The 14,189-nt window shown below is 47.6% G+C and overlaps 1 protein-coding gene across 2 annotated transcripts in view; it reads right to left on the reverse strand.

Annotated features, from left to right (window-relative positions):
• Window positions 1-14,189, reverse strand: part of Tll2 (tolloid like 2) — a 121,521-nt gene that overhangs the window by 84,926 nt on the left and 22,406 nt on the right. The window contains exon 2 of one of the 2 annotated variants that reach the window (XM_021206754.2): window positions 13,104-13,214. In XM_021206754.2, coding sequence (XP_021062413.1) covers window positions 13,104-13,214 — 111 coding nt within the window. Of the gene's footprint in view, window positions 1-13,099; window positions 13,215-14,189 lie in introns of both variants that reach the window. The other variant, XM_021206762.2, reaches the window with a different exon arrangement.

The following is a 14,189-nucleotide window of genomic DNA, read 5'->3' on the forward strand; positions in this document are numbered from 1 at the left end:
GAAGCAGGGACATCAGAAAATAGAGGTTACCATAAGTGATGCTCTGGGTACTGACATGTTGGAAAAATGTTGCAGAGACATTGATGTATCCTCATTGTCACCCTCCCATGGGTTCACTGAGACAAGAAGAGCCTAGCCATAGGCAGGGCCACAAACCCTTCAAGCAAACTACTGAATGTGTCCGTCCCCTCCACCTGCATTTTCTGTGTCCCTAGTGTCATCCAGAGCTCAGGAGGTAGCATGCTATATTAGAAGCAGGTACCAAGACAATATTCAACAGAAGGAAGAAAAGAGGCCCCAGATTAAGACCTTTTCTCAGGCATCCAGGTACTAGCTGAAGTCCTACGAGCCTACCTTAAAGAAGAAGAGAAAAAGGACCTTGACCTGCATTGTAGGACTTTCATCAGGGCCCAAGGTTGTGCCTCTGTCTTGCTGGGTTACTATGCAAGCCCAAGTGAGTTAGGCCAGGGACCAGGCAGGTAACACAGGTGTCAAAAGAGGATTCTGAACTGATGGGACTGTGGGCAACTTGCAGAGGACGCGGCCCTGCTGAGCTCAGTTGAGTTATGCAACCCACTGATTGTTGCCATGTGGACTCTGGGCTAGTGTGACTGGATCTTCCAGCTCCTCAAGACAAGCCAGAGCTCTGGGTTTTCATGAGAAATCTGATTTTCAAATGTTGGCAGTAAATTTTAAAAAATGTAAGCACTACAAAACAAACAACACACATCTGCAGACCAGATTTGGCTGGGGGGCTGACAGCTTGGGACCTCTGGGCTGGAGGGTGGAGGGGACAGTCATGCCTGTAGGCAACCCTAATGACAGGCCGGAAGCAAGGCCCTGAGCTATCGTCACTGAGGCCTGGGAATGAAAGGGTGTTGGAGAGCACAGGGCATAGAAGCAAAGCCCCGCTCTCTCCTGGGCATCTGAAGACAAGCAAAGAAGACTGGAGAAGCAAGATGGTCAGATCACGGAATGTGACTGCCTGCAACACCATTCTCACCTTCTCTCCAGATCTCCTTGGAAACCAGAGAAATGATGACATACCAACCTTGGTATAGGGAGTCCTATAAGATGCACAGCTTGGTCCAGGTCATCCAGTGCTTCATCCTGGAATAAGCAGGCCAAAAGCCTCATCCTAGACTCACACCAGCAGACCCACCTACCGCCCAAAGCAGTGTCCCAGCTCCTTCTGTCTCAGGGGCTCAGTTCCTGTCCCTTTGTGGGAAGCAGTCTGGGCAGTCTTTGGCTCTTCTGTCTGGCTCATTGATGTAGTTTTCTAAGAAGGAGCAAAGCTATCCCACAGTCACGTGCTCCTGACCTCCGGGAGCCTTCCGGGCAGTTTTTATAAGGTGCCGTATCGGATGCAATTTAAACAGATTGGTCTGCAGTTCCACCAAGCATCAGACGAAGGTAAACCAAAGGTATTACTGTGACCCAGTCTACACCATGAGCAGCAGAGGCCACGTGGGCAGTCCTTACAGTATTCCAGGAGTTTACCAGAATAAAAACAACAATGACAACAAAACCCAAAACAAACAAAAAAAAACAAAACAAAACAACAAAACCCCAAAGGACTCATTCCTGCCTCTCAGAAGGAGTCTGTCTATCCAGTATGTTAATAAAAACCTCAGATGTCCCTGAAGCCTGCCCTGTCACAGGGAACTCCAAGGCTGTGACACCAATTTTGTCAAAAGCCTGTTTCACCTGTCACTGTGCCCAAAAGAACAAGCTAGATCAGTGGGTGGGTGTGCCCCAAGGGGCAGTTTCCACTGGTCACCAGGAGCAGAGAGAGACAGAGAGACAGAGAGACGGAGAGGCAGAGAGAAAGACTCAGACTCCCAGGACCACACTGAAACGAGACAAGAACTGTCACCTGAGAAAGTTCAGAAAGGTAGAGCATGGTAGACCTGGGATCCTAGCACTGAGTCAGGGGGATGGCAAGTTGGAGACCAGTCTGGCTACACAATTAGACCCTATATCAAAACCAAACAAAAAAGTAAGGAGTGATCCTTCATTTTTACCAAAAAGATTTACATTAGCATTCTTTTCAGTCAGAGAGAACTTTTTTTTCCCCTAGCTAGACCACTGATATTGGGCATATTTATCAGGGGGTCATTTTGTTTTATTCTGCTTTAGAAATCAGCTACCATTTAAAGTAAGAACACCATCAGTGCAAACAAAGCACATCCGCAGTTAAAGGAGAGGAAAGATAGACGCGGATTAGGGAAATCCAAAGGATAGTGGCACAGTCTTTCTGACACCCAGAGCCACATGAAGCAACTCTCCTAACGATGACCCCAAATTCAGTGCACTAAGATGGAACTCATATTTTCCCGTGAAAAATGATGTTACAAATGATATCCCGTTAGGCTGCACTGTGAGTCTTGGCCCTAAGAGGCCAGGTTAACCCCACAGGAAGATGAGAATCTTCAGGGGGGAATCCCTGTATCCTTCTCCAGCCCCAGAGCTTGCTGCATCCATCACTTTTCTTTATCCCAGACATGGTGGGACCACACTGTCTTCAGGGTTGCTGTTTCTGTATCTAACTCCCCAGCCCTGTTGTCAACCTATGCTGAGTTCTTTCTGAAATTATCTTGGTAATATCCATTACTCTCAGCACTTTCGCAGAACCCCTACACAGGTAGGTGCCACGGTGGGAGACACTTAAGTTGAGGGGTCACAATATAGGGTCCTGTGGTGGCCATATCAGAGTAAATGCAAGGACAAAGGGTATTTGAGGTCTCTGAAAAATGAAATTAGCCTTATTCCTCTCTTTCTATCACCCTTTCCTCTGTCCCTTTCCCCCTCTTCCTCTCCTATCTATTGATTATCTATTAATTCTCTCATCTTTTGTGTATGTGTTTGCTTCATGGGTGCATATCAAGTGTATATATGATGATGTATATAAGTAGCATGTGTGCATATGAATTAAGACATTTACTTGACCTCTGTAGAGGTCAGAGGACAACCTTAGCTTTAGGTCATCTCCTTCTAGCTTATTTGAGACAAGACTCTTTGTGGGTCACGGTTGCATATTCTTGGCTAGCTTTCCAGTGATCCTCAGGGGATTCTCCTGACCATCCCCCATACCTCCTCACTCCCCCTTCCCCCTCACAGTAGAAGTACTGGGATGATAGATGCACACGACCACACTTGGTCCCTGTGCTTCCTGGGGATCTGAACTCAGGTCCTCGAGTTTACATAGCAAGAATTTGATGTACTGAGCCATCTCTTTATCCCTCATATCATTCATTGATCATTAATCAGCTGTCCAGATCTTCTCAGAACAAACTCTTCAGAGCTACCTGAAGTGGGTTCTGTATCTCATACCTGCGGATCACGTTGACTAGACTGTCGCCTGTCACAGCGTCTCAAGCTAATCTTCTGATTCCAATTCAAACTCCAAGACTCATGACCCTTGAGAGCAGCGACTCCCCGGACAGACTGAGAATACCTGCCTGCTTGGCTCAGCACCCACCGTGGCTCCAGTTCCAACAAATGCAGTGGTGATGAACAACAATTCAAAGGTGAGCTTGCCTCCCCCAACACTCAGTGAGTGCTGGCTGCTGTCCACTATGTAAGTTAGCCTTGACTGAAGCCCCAGAGGAAGAGATGATAGAATCCTTATGTTGCATTCTTCCTTCCTTTCCAGAGAGCAGATGTGCACTTTATCAAATGCCTCTTTATCATTCCAAACCATCTCACTAAATAAAAGACTTCATGGGTAGAGGCAACGCCAAGCCTTGTTGGAGCTAATGCTGGAGTCCTGGTCCCTGTGCCTGCTGACCCCCCAGCCCCAGCTAAGTCCAGGCGCTGGGATATTCTGACATCAGTAGAGGCTTTGGGAGCTGTTCACCCTGGTTTCTTTTGGCTCTTACCTCGCCCCCTAATTTTGATTTGTGGACTTTTGCTTTCGTCTTAACTCTTGTCCCTGTCATATTCTCCTGGGCCAGCACTTCCTATGTCCTCCCCAACCCCCACTTTCCCTGCTCTGCCCTGGTCTTTACAGCTGCCAGGCAGAACCAGAAAGTTGGCTAAAGGCCTCCCTAGTGCTACCTGGTGGGTCCCTGTACTCCCAGGCTGGGCTCACACTTACGCTGGCCTGGAAGGCAGTCTTAGGGAAGATGAGTGGTAGCTACGGTGAGGGACGCTTCTGATGTCAGCTGCTACCCCTCCAGTGCTCTACAATGTGACAACAATCACTTGTCATTTCAGCTCACTTTCCTTGATGATGGAAAAAAGCATGGATTCAGCCGTGTCTTGGTACTGAATACAGAAGGCTCCCCAGTTAGCATTCCTTACATGAAAGAAGGGAGAGAAGAGAGGGAGATGTGTATCATGCCATCAGAGAGACTGTGGGCAGGGTGTGGAGGACAGCACACGAAGATCAAGTTCCATGCTGTGGAGCGCCAAGAGAAGTCTCCTGGGAGAGCAGGCTGACCACAGGATGGCTTCCGTCTGGGAAAGGCTAGAGCCATGGGCAGGAACCTGGATGTTCTCTCTGTCTCAGAGATGTCCTGAGGATCATGTTTTCCATCTGTATGAACGGTAAGATAAGCTGCTGCCCATGTGGCTAATGGACATCATTTTCAGATCTCCACGAAGGTAGTGTGCATCTGCCCAGCCCTGGGCCACCAGTGACTCTAAGGCTGAGACCATTCTCTGAGCTTGTACTTACTCCTAGGGCCTTTGGACAGCCCACAGTCAAGCCTCCAAGCCTAACCCGAATGGCCTCTGGGAAAGGAGGGAGGAGGTTGGGGTGAGCCAGGAAGGCCACTATGCAGTTCTTAGTCCCTGGTCAGATCCAGCCAGTGTATAAAATCTGTAGCCCACAAGTAGCATCAATTATACACCCAGCCTGATACTGGCACTGAGGAATGAAGGCCAAGAGCAAACTAAATAAGTCAGGACTGTTGAGGTCTGACAAAGGAGAAACACAAGCTAACTGCAAGTGGATAATGACCAGAAGCAAGGATTATGTGCAGAATGAGGAAGACTCGCCCATGTGCCTGCAGAATTCACATTTTCTTTGAGGATGGTAATGGAGGGAGGGAGCATTTAGCAGCTCAAGGGGACAGATTGGAGATAATACTTGAGGCTATTTCTAGAAGCAATGAAGTATAGACCTTAAAGTTCAACCTGAGATAACAAGAGACATCATTATCTTGGGGGCTAACAGAGATTTCCTACATGTTAGTTGGATCAAATCCAAGAACCTTTCCATGCATGTTGCTACGGGCCTGGCTTTAGTATTCCCAATGGGTCATGGCAGGGCCATGCAAGGAATTTCTGGGGAGCCCAGGGTCTAGGACACAGATAAGGACCAGAAAGACTAGGAGACAAGAAAACAGCAAAATGTCAACCAAAGGGGTTAGTACAGTTTTGTGTGTGTGTGTGTGTGTGTGTGTGTGTGTATGTGTGTCTGTGTGTGTGTCTATGTGTGTGTGTGTCTATGTGTGTGTGTGTCTCTCTCTCTCTGTCTCTCTCTCTCTCTCTCTCTCTGTGTGTCTCTCTGTGTGTGTGTCTGTGTGTGTGTGTGTGTGTGTGTGTGTGTGTGATTGTGTCCCACATCCTGGGATAATGTTTCCACTAATTACATTTATTTGATTCTCCCACGAGGTAAGAATTAGAGTACAGACAATGACACATAAAGTGTCCCATCTTATAAATAGGAAATGAGTTCATCTAAATCCACAGCTAATCAATAGAGAGCCAGGGATGCAAACTTGAGCCTGCCCAACATCCATCCACAGCACAAATCCACAAGGTCAGAGGCCCACGTGAGCATCTTCAAGGGTGTAGAAGCACCCGGAAGTGGAAGGGCACAGGTCAGTCTTATAACTTAAAGGTCAATAGTGTTTAAACTCCTTGAAATTCCAAGCAAGTGTGTGTGTGTGTGTGTGTGTGTGTGTGTGTGTGTGTGTGTGTGTGTGTTTTCTCAGAGAACTATTCACTGATGTTCATCAGACTCCCCCCAAAATCAATGTCAAATGCAAAATGATTCAAAAATTAAAATCACCAAATCTGTTAAATTTTGCTTCTGGGGATCCAGTGAGATGGATATGAAAGAGAAAATGCCCCTAAGCCTTCTGTCCCTCTCCAGCTTCCAAAGTCAGAGTCATCAGCAACACAGATCTCCAACAGCCAGGTGTGTCCAAGATGGCACTTGGCAGTGTCTAGTGTATGAGCAGACAGATCTGAATCCTGGGCGCTGCCCCAGCAAGAAGTCGGCCCAGTATTCTTATACTTAAGACATGGATCCTCCACAGAACACCACAGGAATCACCCACGTACCCACCTTTCACCTGGACCTGTGTTATCTGGAGGCACTCCCACCTCAATGAAGAAAATTGGTAAAATACAGAACTTGTGTAAATAGGCTGGAGAATGTCTCACCATGGGTGTGGATATTCAGAACTCATGGTCTGTCTATGGGCCTGATTAAAATCACCCCATCCACCAATTCCCTCAAGGACCCTGAGGCTGAAAATGTGTTGGAGAACACATATATGCTGAGTCTTTTTTTAGATCCTGCCGCCTTGGAAAACAGAGCCCAGAAACCCGGAATCACTGTCTCTGATTCAGATGTCTACATGCCTTTCAGGTACACAGCAGTCGCCGATGTCTGTCTTTGTAGTTTGAGACACCAGAGTTTAAATGATCTTGAAATATATGAGGGTGTGGTCCCATTGGCCCTTCTATTGCGATGGCATCACAGAGAGTAAATGAGGGTACCCCTCTGCCACCCCAAGTTGTGGTCAGGACCAGGAGTAGCAATCTAGAAGCCAAAGGGATGATGGGTGAAGACTTTATGACTCAAAGATGACACCCAGAGAGAGGACACAAGCTATTATGTCTTAGACTCGCTTCTGCTCATTTATTTACTTTGAGCCCAGAAGCCAAACTGCTGGGGTTCTGCAGGTGCTCTGCACAGATGGCAGGAGTTAAGGAAGTAAGAGGCTAACTTGGCCTCTTCAATGGGGATGTACACAGCCCAGTGACTCAGAATGGACACTGTGGGAAACATCGGTTTCCATCAGCAGCAAGAAGTAATTAAAACTGCTTCCCCTTTCAGAGTTCTTATTATAGAGATCAAGAACTCAGATCCATTATCCCAACAGAGACAAATGCAAGATAGAACTTCCTCTCAAGGTGCATTTGCAAAGATGGGAATGTTCAAAGCAAGCCTCCTCAGCCCTTCAGGGAAAGAGGAAACAAACAAACAAACGCAGCCCAGCTTGCGTTGTTAAGAGGAAACTCAGACTCAGAAATAGGGCAACCAGGTCCTGCCAGGCATACGGAAAAGATGCAAAAGGGTTGAAAAGTGTGTGTGTGTGTGTGTGTGTGTGTCTCCCGCTAAGTACTTCCTTCACTACACAGCTAATCCGATTAGCAGCTTTAGGAAGCTCCACAATGTTAATTCAAGAGCTCCATTCACAGAGCAGCTAGGCCCATGCCTGCCCAGAGCTCCTTTCTTCTCCCAGCAAATCAAAAGCATACAGAGGGACTCTCCCTGAAGGATACGCTCTTGCCTCCTGGCCCCACACATATCCAAATGCCACTGCCACATCCGCTGGTCAGCTAGCTCCCAGGGCTAGGGAATGGGCCCATCCAAAAGTGGAGAAGCGAGGGGCTCTTTCCATGACACACCCAAATGGGGCCATTTCAACAGCACTGTCAGCCAGGTGGCATCCTGCAGCTGGCAGATGTCACCGAATAAAGACGTGTCACAAAGGCACACAGTTGCAGAGCTAAGCATGAGACACCAACCTTCTCTGGTCTTCATTTCTTTGTCTGTAGAATGGGGGTTTAGAGCAGAGTGGATCGGAAGGCTGGACGGAAGGAAGCTCAGGGTGTGGACAGACACGATGTCATTGGGTTGGACAGAGGACAGAAGGGGAAGGGAGCCTGTCTCTGTAGACTGTGGATTGGGAAGCTTTTGGACAAGTAATGGGAACATGTGAAGGGGCTAAGAAACAGGGCTGTGTTCCTCCTGTGGCATCATCTCCACATGCTCTGCCTCCATCCCTGCATGTCTTCCTCCTCTGTGTCCTGCATCCTGTCCTCCTAGTGTGAAGGCTCTGGTCACTGAATTTAGGAGTCCACTCTAAACCAAGGGGATCTCATCCTAAGCTTCTTAGCTAACTGGATCTGCAAAGCACCTATCCTCCGGGTCACTTTCTGGAGTTCTGTTAGACATGAATGGGTAGGGCCCTATTCCAAATAGTACAAAGTGGTACAGTGGCCAGAAAGATGATCTGGAAGCAGGATGTGGAGGGAGAGAGCTGAGGCAGGGAAGCTCATTAGGACTCAACTCAAACCTGTGGCCTAAGTGAACAGTGACGGGAGTCCCTACTGGGAGCCCGGAAGCCTTCGACGGCTTCTTATGGGCCCGTGCTGAACTCAGAGTAGGGCAATCTAGAGCATGGCTCCTCATTATCCAAACTGTTCTCCACTCCTTCCTGATGACAGAATACAGCAGGATGGCCAGGGAAGGATGTAGCACGCTGGGAGCTGGGACGCTGCCACTGAGTGAACTCAGAACGTGAGCACCTTCAGGATACCTCTGGACAAAGAGGCCGGCTGGCTCACCTTAGAAGCGATCGGCATCCCTGTGTTCTGAAGCCTGGAGAGACGCTCTCCAGCTTACAGGGTAAAGCCATGGAAGTGGCCTGTGGCTGCCCTGCAGTGCCAGCCTTTTCTCTAGTGCCCCATGCGGGGACTTCAGCTCTCTCCTGCTGGACCTCCCTTCTCTGCCTCCACGAAAGGCAACTGCATTTATCAAAGTGCAGAGACTAGGTGAGGTAAAGACTGCATCCTTCCCCGAATTGGAACTAGCGAGACTGGGTTAAGGAATGGCTCCTTTACATTTATTTATTTTTTAACACAGAAAATGCTTAAAGGTCTATGTACAAAAAAAGGGAAACAGTTTTGACATCCATACCTAAGGGCTTAGATGTGGTGTGGCGGGGCTGCCCGTGGACCACTGGTGGCCTTGCATGGGGTGAGGGGCATCCACGATGGGATGTTACCAAACATGTAGGTTACACCAGCACATTCCAGAAGTGAAATTGTTATGTTTAAAAGGTGTGTGTGTGTGTGTGTGTGTGTGTGTGTGTGTGTGTGGTTGTACACAAGGCCATGGCACATCAAGACAGAAAGAAGTTCAGCAAGGAGCACCAGTGATCCCTGGGGTTGAGATAAAGGATTTTCCTTTTCCACTTATGGGCCTTTGCACTTTTAAAAAAATCATGCAGTATTAGTTTAATCAGCAAAAATCAATTAAAAATATTCCCAACCTGAAAATAAAATAACTATTCTAGAGAGTTACAAAACGCAACTGACCCTCGGAGAAAAGTAATTGGGATAAAAATTCACCTTGCCACAAAAACACACTGAAGAAAAAGCCTGCACTATGTTGAGAAAGGAGGGGACATCGCTGGTGCATTCAGAGCCTTGGTGTCCGCCTCCTTGTCCCACCCCTGAGCCTTCCATATGTGGCAACTTCCCCTGGTCTTCACTTTGATTCCAAACCTTTCCTACACCAATCTTCTCTCTGCAAATATGAAGAAGATTCGACCCTTATCGAGCATTTATCAGGTGCCAGACACGTCACACTTATTCTATCCTGTGACCTCGTGATCTTAATCTGAGGTAAAAATGATTTCTATTCCCATTTGGCAGATTAAAAAAAAAAAAAAAAAAAAAAAACAACCGAGGCTCACCTCTGGGATTCAGCCCAGATAGGGCAAGCCTGTGTCTGTGATCAGTGCTCATAGCATCCTTCTGAGGCTAACACCCCTTTGGCACACGCGACCTCCTAGAGAAGGTCAGGGTCTGCAACTTCTATTACCACTGTCTTCTTGTCCCCATCAACACTGCTCAGCACCTTCTAGGTCCAGGGCCTGCTTCTAGGGAGTCCAAAGCCAAATGTGATGTAGGAGCTGTCCTCCATTAGCTCACAAGATGAGGACAGATCAGATAGGCATCCCAGTCCCACATCTTTGCTGAGTCAGCGTCTGAGGGAGGCAATCCACTGGACATTCCTTCCCCACAGCATCCTTAGTAACCTTCCGTTACTAAGCTATGCATGGTACTGTGTCTGACCACTGCCCAGTCTCTCTGCAGCCTTTCCCTCATCCCTGCTATACCACAGCAAATGCCCCCAGGAGCAGTGAAAGAGAGTTGATGGGGTAACCCTGTGAATCCTGATAGCACATGGGCCTGTTGTGTGGTCCAGAGGGTACAAGAGACCCACGATAAGGAACTCAAGATCCAAACCTAATAACAGACTTCCTGGGTACCACTTCTGCTTCCTAAGGAAGTATGTTCCCGTCTGGAGTGTGAGTTGGCACAACCCTTTGGAAATTGATTTGATAATATCAACTTGAACCCAGTACCCTACCATTCCACATAGGGCAGTTTCCCAAGGGGCAATGGGTGCTTAAGGCAATCCATTCTGCCTTTACCACATTTATTATAGCAGAAGACCCTGAGCTGCCCAAACGTCTGTCAACAGAAGATGTCTCAGAACAGTTCACAGTCCTGAAAAGGGATGAGCTATTTCATCAACGTAATGGGTGAATTTTGTAGTAGTGCAGGCTAGTACAAGATACAGAAGAACACTTAAGCAGGGCATGGCCTGAACAGACAAAGCAGGGTGATGCTGATGAAGGTCAGATTAGTGATGATCCTGGGAAGAGCACTGACTGTGAGGAAGAATCTTTGGGGTCTGAGACGTACCACACAAGCAACATAGTGGAAAGTTCATCGCAGTGAATGTGCAAGATATTTAGTGTTCACTAGTTTTAAGCAACACTGTGAAATGAAGCTTAAGAACCACCTTAAGCACAAATTCATTAGATCATCTTCTCCAGACCTCTAGGAAGGGCTGAGGAAGAGGGCGAACGGATGTTGCGATAAATCATAAAGAGATGGCTTGTTATGCTGGAGCACAGCTGAGGCAGTAGATATGCCGTTATAAAAAAAAATAATAATAATCCGATTCTTCATTTGAACCCCTAGGCAGTTCTTCAAACCACATAGAAGAGGCCATACAAATTTTAATGTTGCTCATAGACTCAGACACCACAGATGTGTCCCCAGACACTAGCAATGGCTCCATGACCTACTGACAACATTGGCTGTTCATCTGACAACCCCTGTGGGGAGCTGTGTAGACAATCCCACTAGCCGCTCATTCTCCTCAGATAACCTCGGAGCCTCTGACTCTGGACACATCTCATCCTCCTCTCTCTGGTTTTCAGGAATAGTCTTAACATCACCAAGTACATCATGAGGGATACACCCATGACATCACTACCAGCAATCAGTGTGACCAGTTGTTTACATCCTCAGCCAGGACTCAGCATCCTCAGAGCAGCTAATAAGCTACGGTAAGTAGAAGGTTGAGCCTCTCTACCAAGAGATGGCCAAGTCCATACTTAGCAAGCTATAATCTTATTGAGACCTTTCAGAGAGGACTCCTGTTGTACACAGATTAAGCCCAGGCTCATTAGGGTAGACAGTAAAGAAGTTTTGTTTGTCATCTGCCCTAGATATTCTCTCAAGATGTCTACATAAAGGAGTCTGCCCAAAAGGCCATCTTTCAGTGACTACAACTTACCTCTGTTCCATATAGAACCCCTCTTGTGTTTCCTATGCACTTGTCTTCTCCTGCACCTGAAATCTCCTCTTCTATTCAGGGTTCCTAATTCTCCTTCATGACACATGACAGTGCCATGTATATGATGCTCCAAGACTCCTCCACTCTTGTCTCTTCCCACTGCTCTTAATTTACTGCACACTCACCATAAATTCCTCCTATTTATTGAGATTTTTATGTTAGTCACTGGGCTAGCCTTTTACCTTTGGCATCAACTTCAAAACCTCTATGGAATGAGTCAAAGTTTCACTGTTTTATAGACAGGGACACGGAGCCAGATCTACACCCGTCTGCCTGCCCTGAGGGGCTCCATGCAAGCAAAGGTTAGACTGTTCTGTTTCTCTCACCAGCACTGAACCTGACCCAGGATGAAGCTTAAATAGCTTCAAGAGAAGGAAGAATGTGTGGGGAAAGGTTCACAGAGAGCAGGATGCTATGAGCCTCAGTCATCAAATAATAAGTTACCATCTGTCACATGAGGTTTCCTAATCCCACATTCAGTTCCCTGCACTGCTTCTAAAGACCAGGAGGCTAGAAAGCTAAGGCCACTTGAGTCTAGCGTATGGGTGGTAGAGAGTGAGGGAACCAGCCTCATCTCAAGGATGGCAGCACAGAGAGAAAGAAGAGAGAAAGTAGCCACAGGATGAAAACTGGGTGGGTCTCCTGGCCCAGACAACATAAGGACTTTTCTGGTTGTCAATCAAACAAGTGCACAATTCTCCATGGGCAAACATCTCATTTTAGCCTGATTGGTCATTACCATTGACAATGTCAGAGATCATTTAAATCCAGCCCAGTTAGCAACTCTCTCCAGTCTGGGACAAGCAAAATCTCAAGCTAGATTCTTAAGAGCCAACACTAGCCTCCAGGCTGAACCTTCCAACAGAGGCAACTAGAGATTTTCTTAGAAGGATTGGCTAAGTTTGGGCTGGGACGATGGTTCTGTTGATGATGTGCCTGCTGTACATCATGAGGACCTGAATTTGAATGATCAGCATTCATATTAGAAAGCCAGGGGTGGTAGCCCAAGGCTGGGAGCAAGGTCCAGGGAGAGGCAGAGGCTCCTTGGCCAGACAACCTAGCCAAACTGATAAGCCAGAGGTTCAGTGGGAGACTATACCTTGAAAAAGGTGGAGAATGAGCTAGGTAGACACCTGACATTGATGTCTGACCTCCACACACATGTGCATGCATGAACAAGTGTGAACAAATGCATGTTGCACATGCATATATACATACACACAGAGAGAGAGAGGGGAGAGAAAGCAAGAGCAAGAGAGCAAGATAGCAAGAGAGTTTAATGTCCCAGTTCCATGCCTTCATCAGAAGTGGTGTGGTCCCTCCAGGTTCACACAGGTCAGAGATATCAAAGATTCCTGGTGGAGCCCTCAAGCATCCCATGGGGACCCAAGCAGATGAGGGGGCCAATACTTGCCAGTGTCGTGTCCCGGTTTGTCCATGGATGGCTTGGTCCAGTCCTCGGCCTTGTCGATGTGAAATAACTTGAGATCATCTTCATCCAGAGCAATATCTCCCCAGAAGACAGCTAGCAAGATAAAGCGCAGTGGGTCAACTAAGCCTGGAGGTCAAGAAAGGGGATTTGTCAACTGACCCCCAGAAGAAGACAGAACTGGCCATTAAATTTCTCCCGGAGTCTCAGAGATAATTGTATTAAAGCCATAGTATCTGGGCCAACCACCATGGCAACCCAGAGGCTTGGCCTATAGATATCCCCACCTCACCCTAGCCCCAGGCAGCTGTGGACAATCCATCATGGAGAGATGGCTGTTTCTTTCTTCTTCCATCCCCAGAATATAGACAAAAAAGCACAATGCCATCACTTGCATCTCTCTCAGTATCTCCTGCCCCTCCCCACTTCCCCATTCTACAGGTTCCTTCTCTGAGGACAAACAATGTTCTAAATAGCCAAGTCCAGCACCTGGCATCTTGAGCACAGATGATGTAGAACACAGAAATGGCTTATAGGATGCTGTGTCATTCTACTTTGGATACATGTCCACATAGGCCCGTGTAGTAAAGGTGTGGACCTCGATGGGCCCCACTGGGGAGTAGTGGAGCCATGAGACTGGGAAAATGGTACTAGACCCCTTCGCCTTTTTCTCTTTGCCTTTTGGTGATGAGGCATGCAGTTCTGTCCCACCAGGTGCATCGCCATGGTGCTGTTTGGCCAATCACTTGGCTCACTTCAGCTCTGGCGTCTTCATCTGGGGATAACGTTGGAACTGGACCTCAGAGTTGTGTGAGATATAATCAAGACAAGGTTTGCTAACAGCAGCACAGTACTGGACACGGTGAGTGCTCAGTGACCCACAGGCCATCCCGATTCTCACTGAGTTCCTTGGCACCTGTTTCTCCCCTCTTCACCCTCTATCCTGAGGACAGCTACAACTCCCATGTCTGCTCCGGTGAACTCTCCTCCCATCCTGACACACCCCTTCCTGACTCTCTGTTGCTGTAGGATTAAACTGTGCCATCTCCTCCCCCAACAGGTGCTGTAACT

The sequence above is a fragment of the Mus pahari genome, chromosome 1 (assembly GCF_900095145.1).
Source record: "Mus pahari chromosome 1, PAHARI_EIJ_v1.1, whole genome shotgun sequence".
NCBI classification, from domain to species: domain Eukaryota; kingdom Metazoa; phylum Chordata; class Mammalia; order Rodentia; family Muridae; genus Mus; species Mus pahari.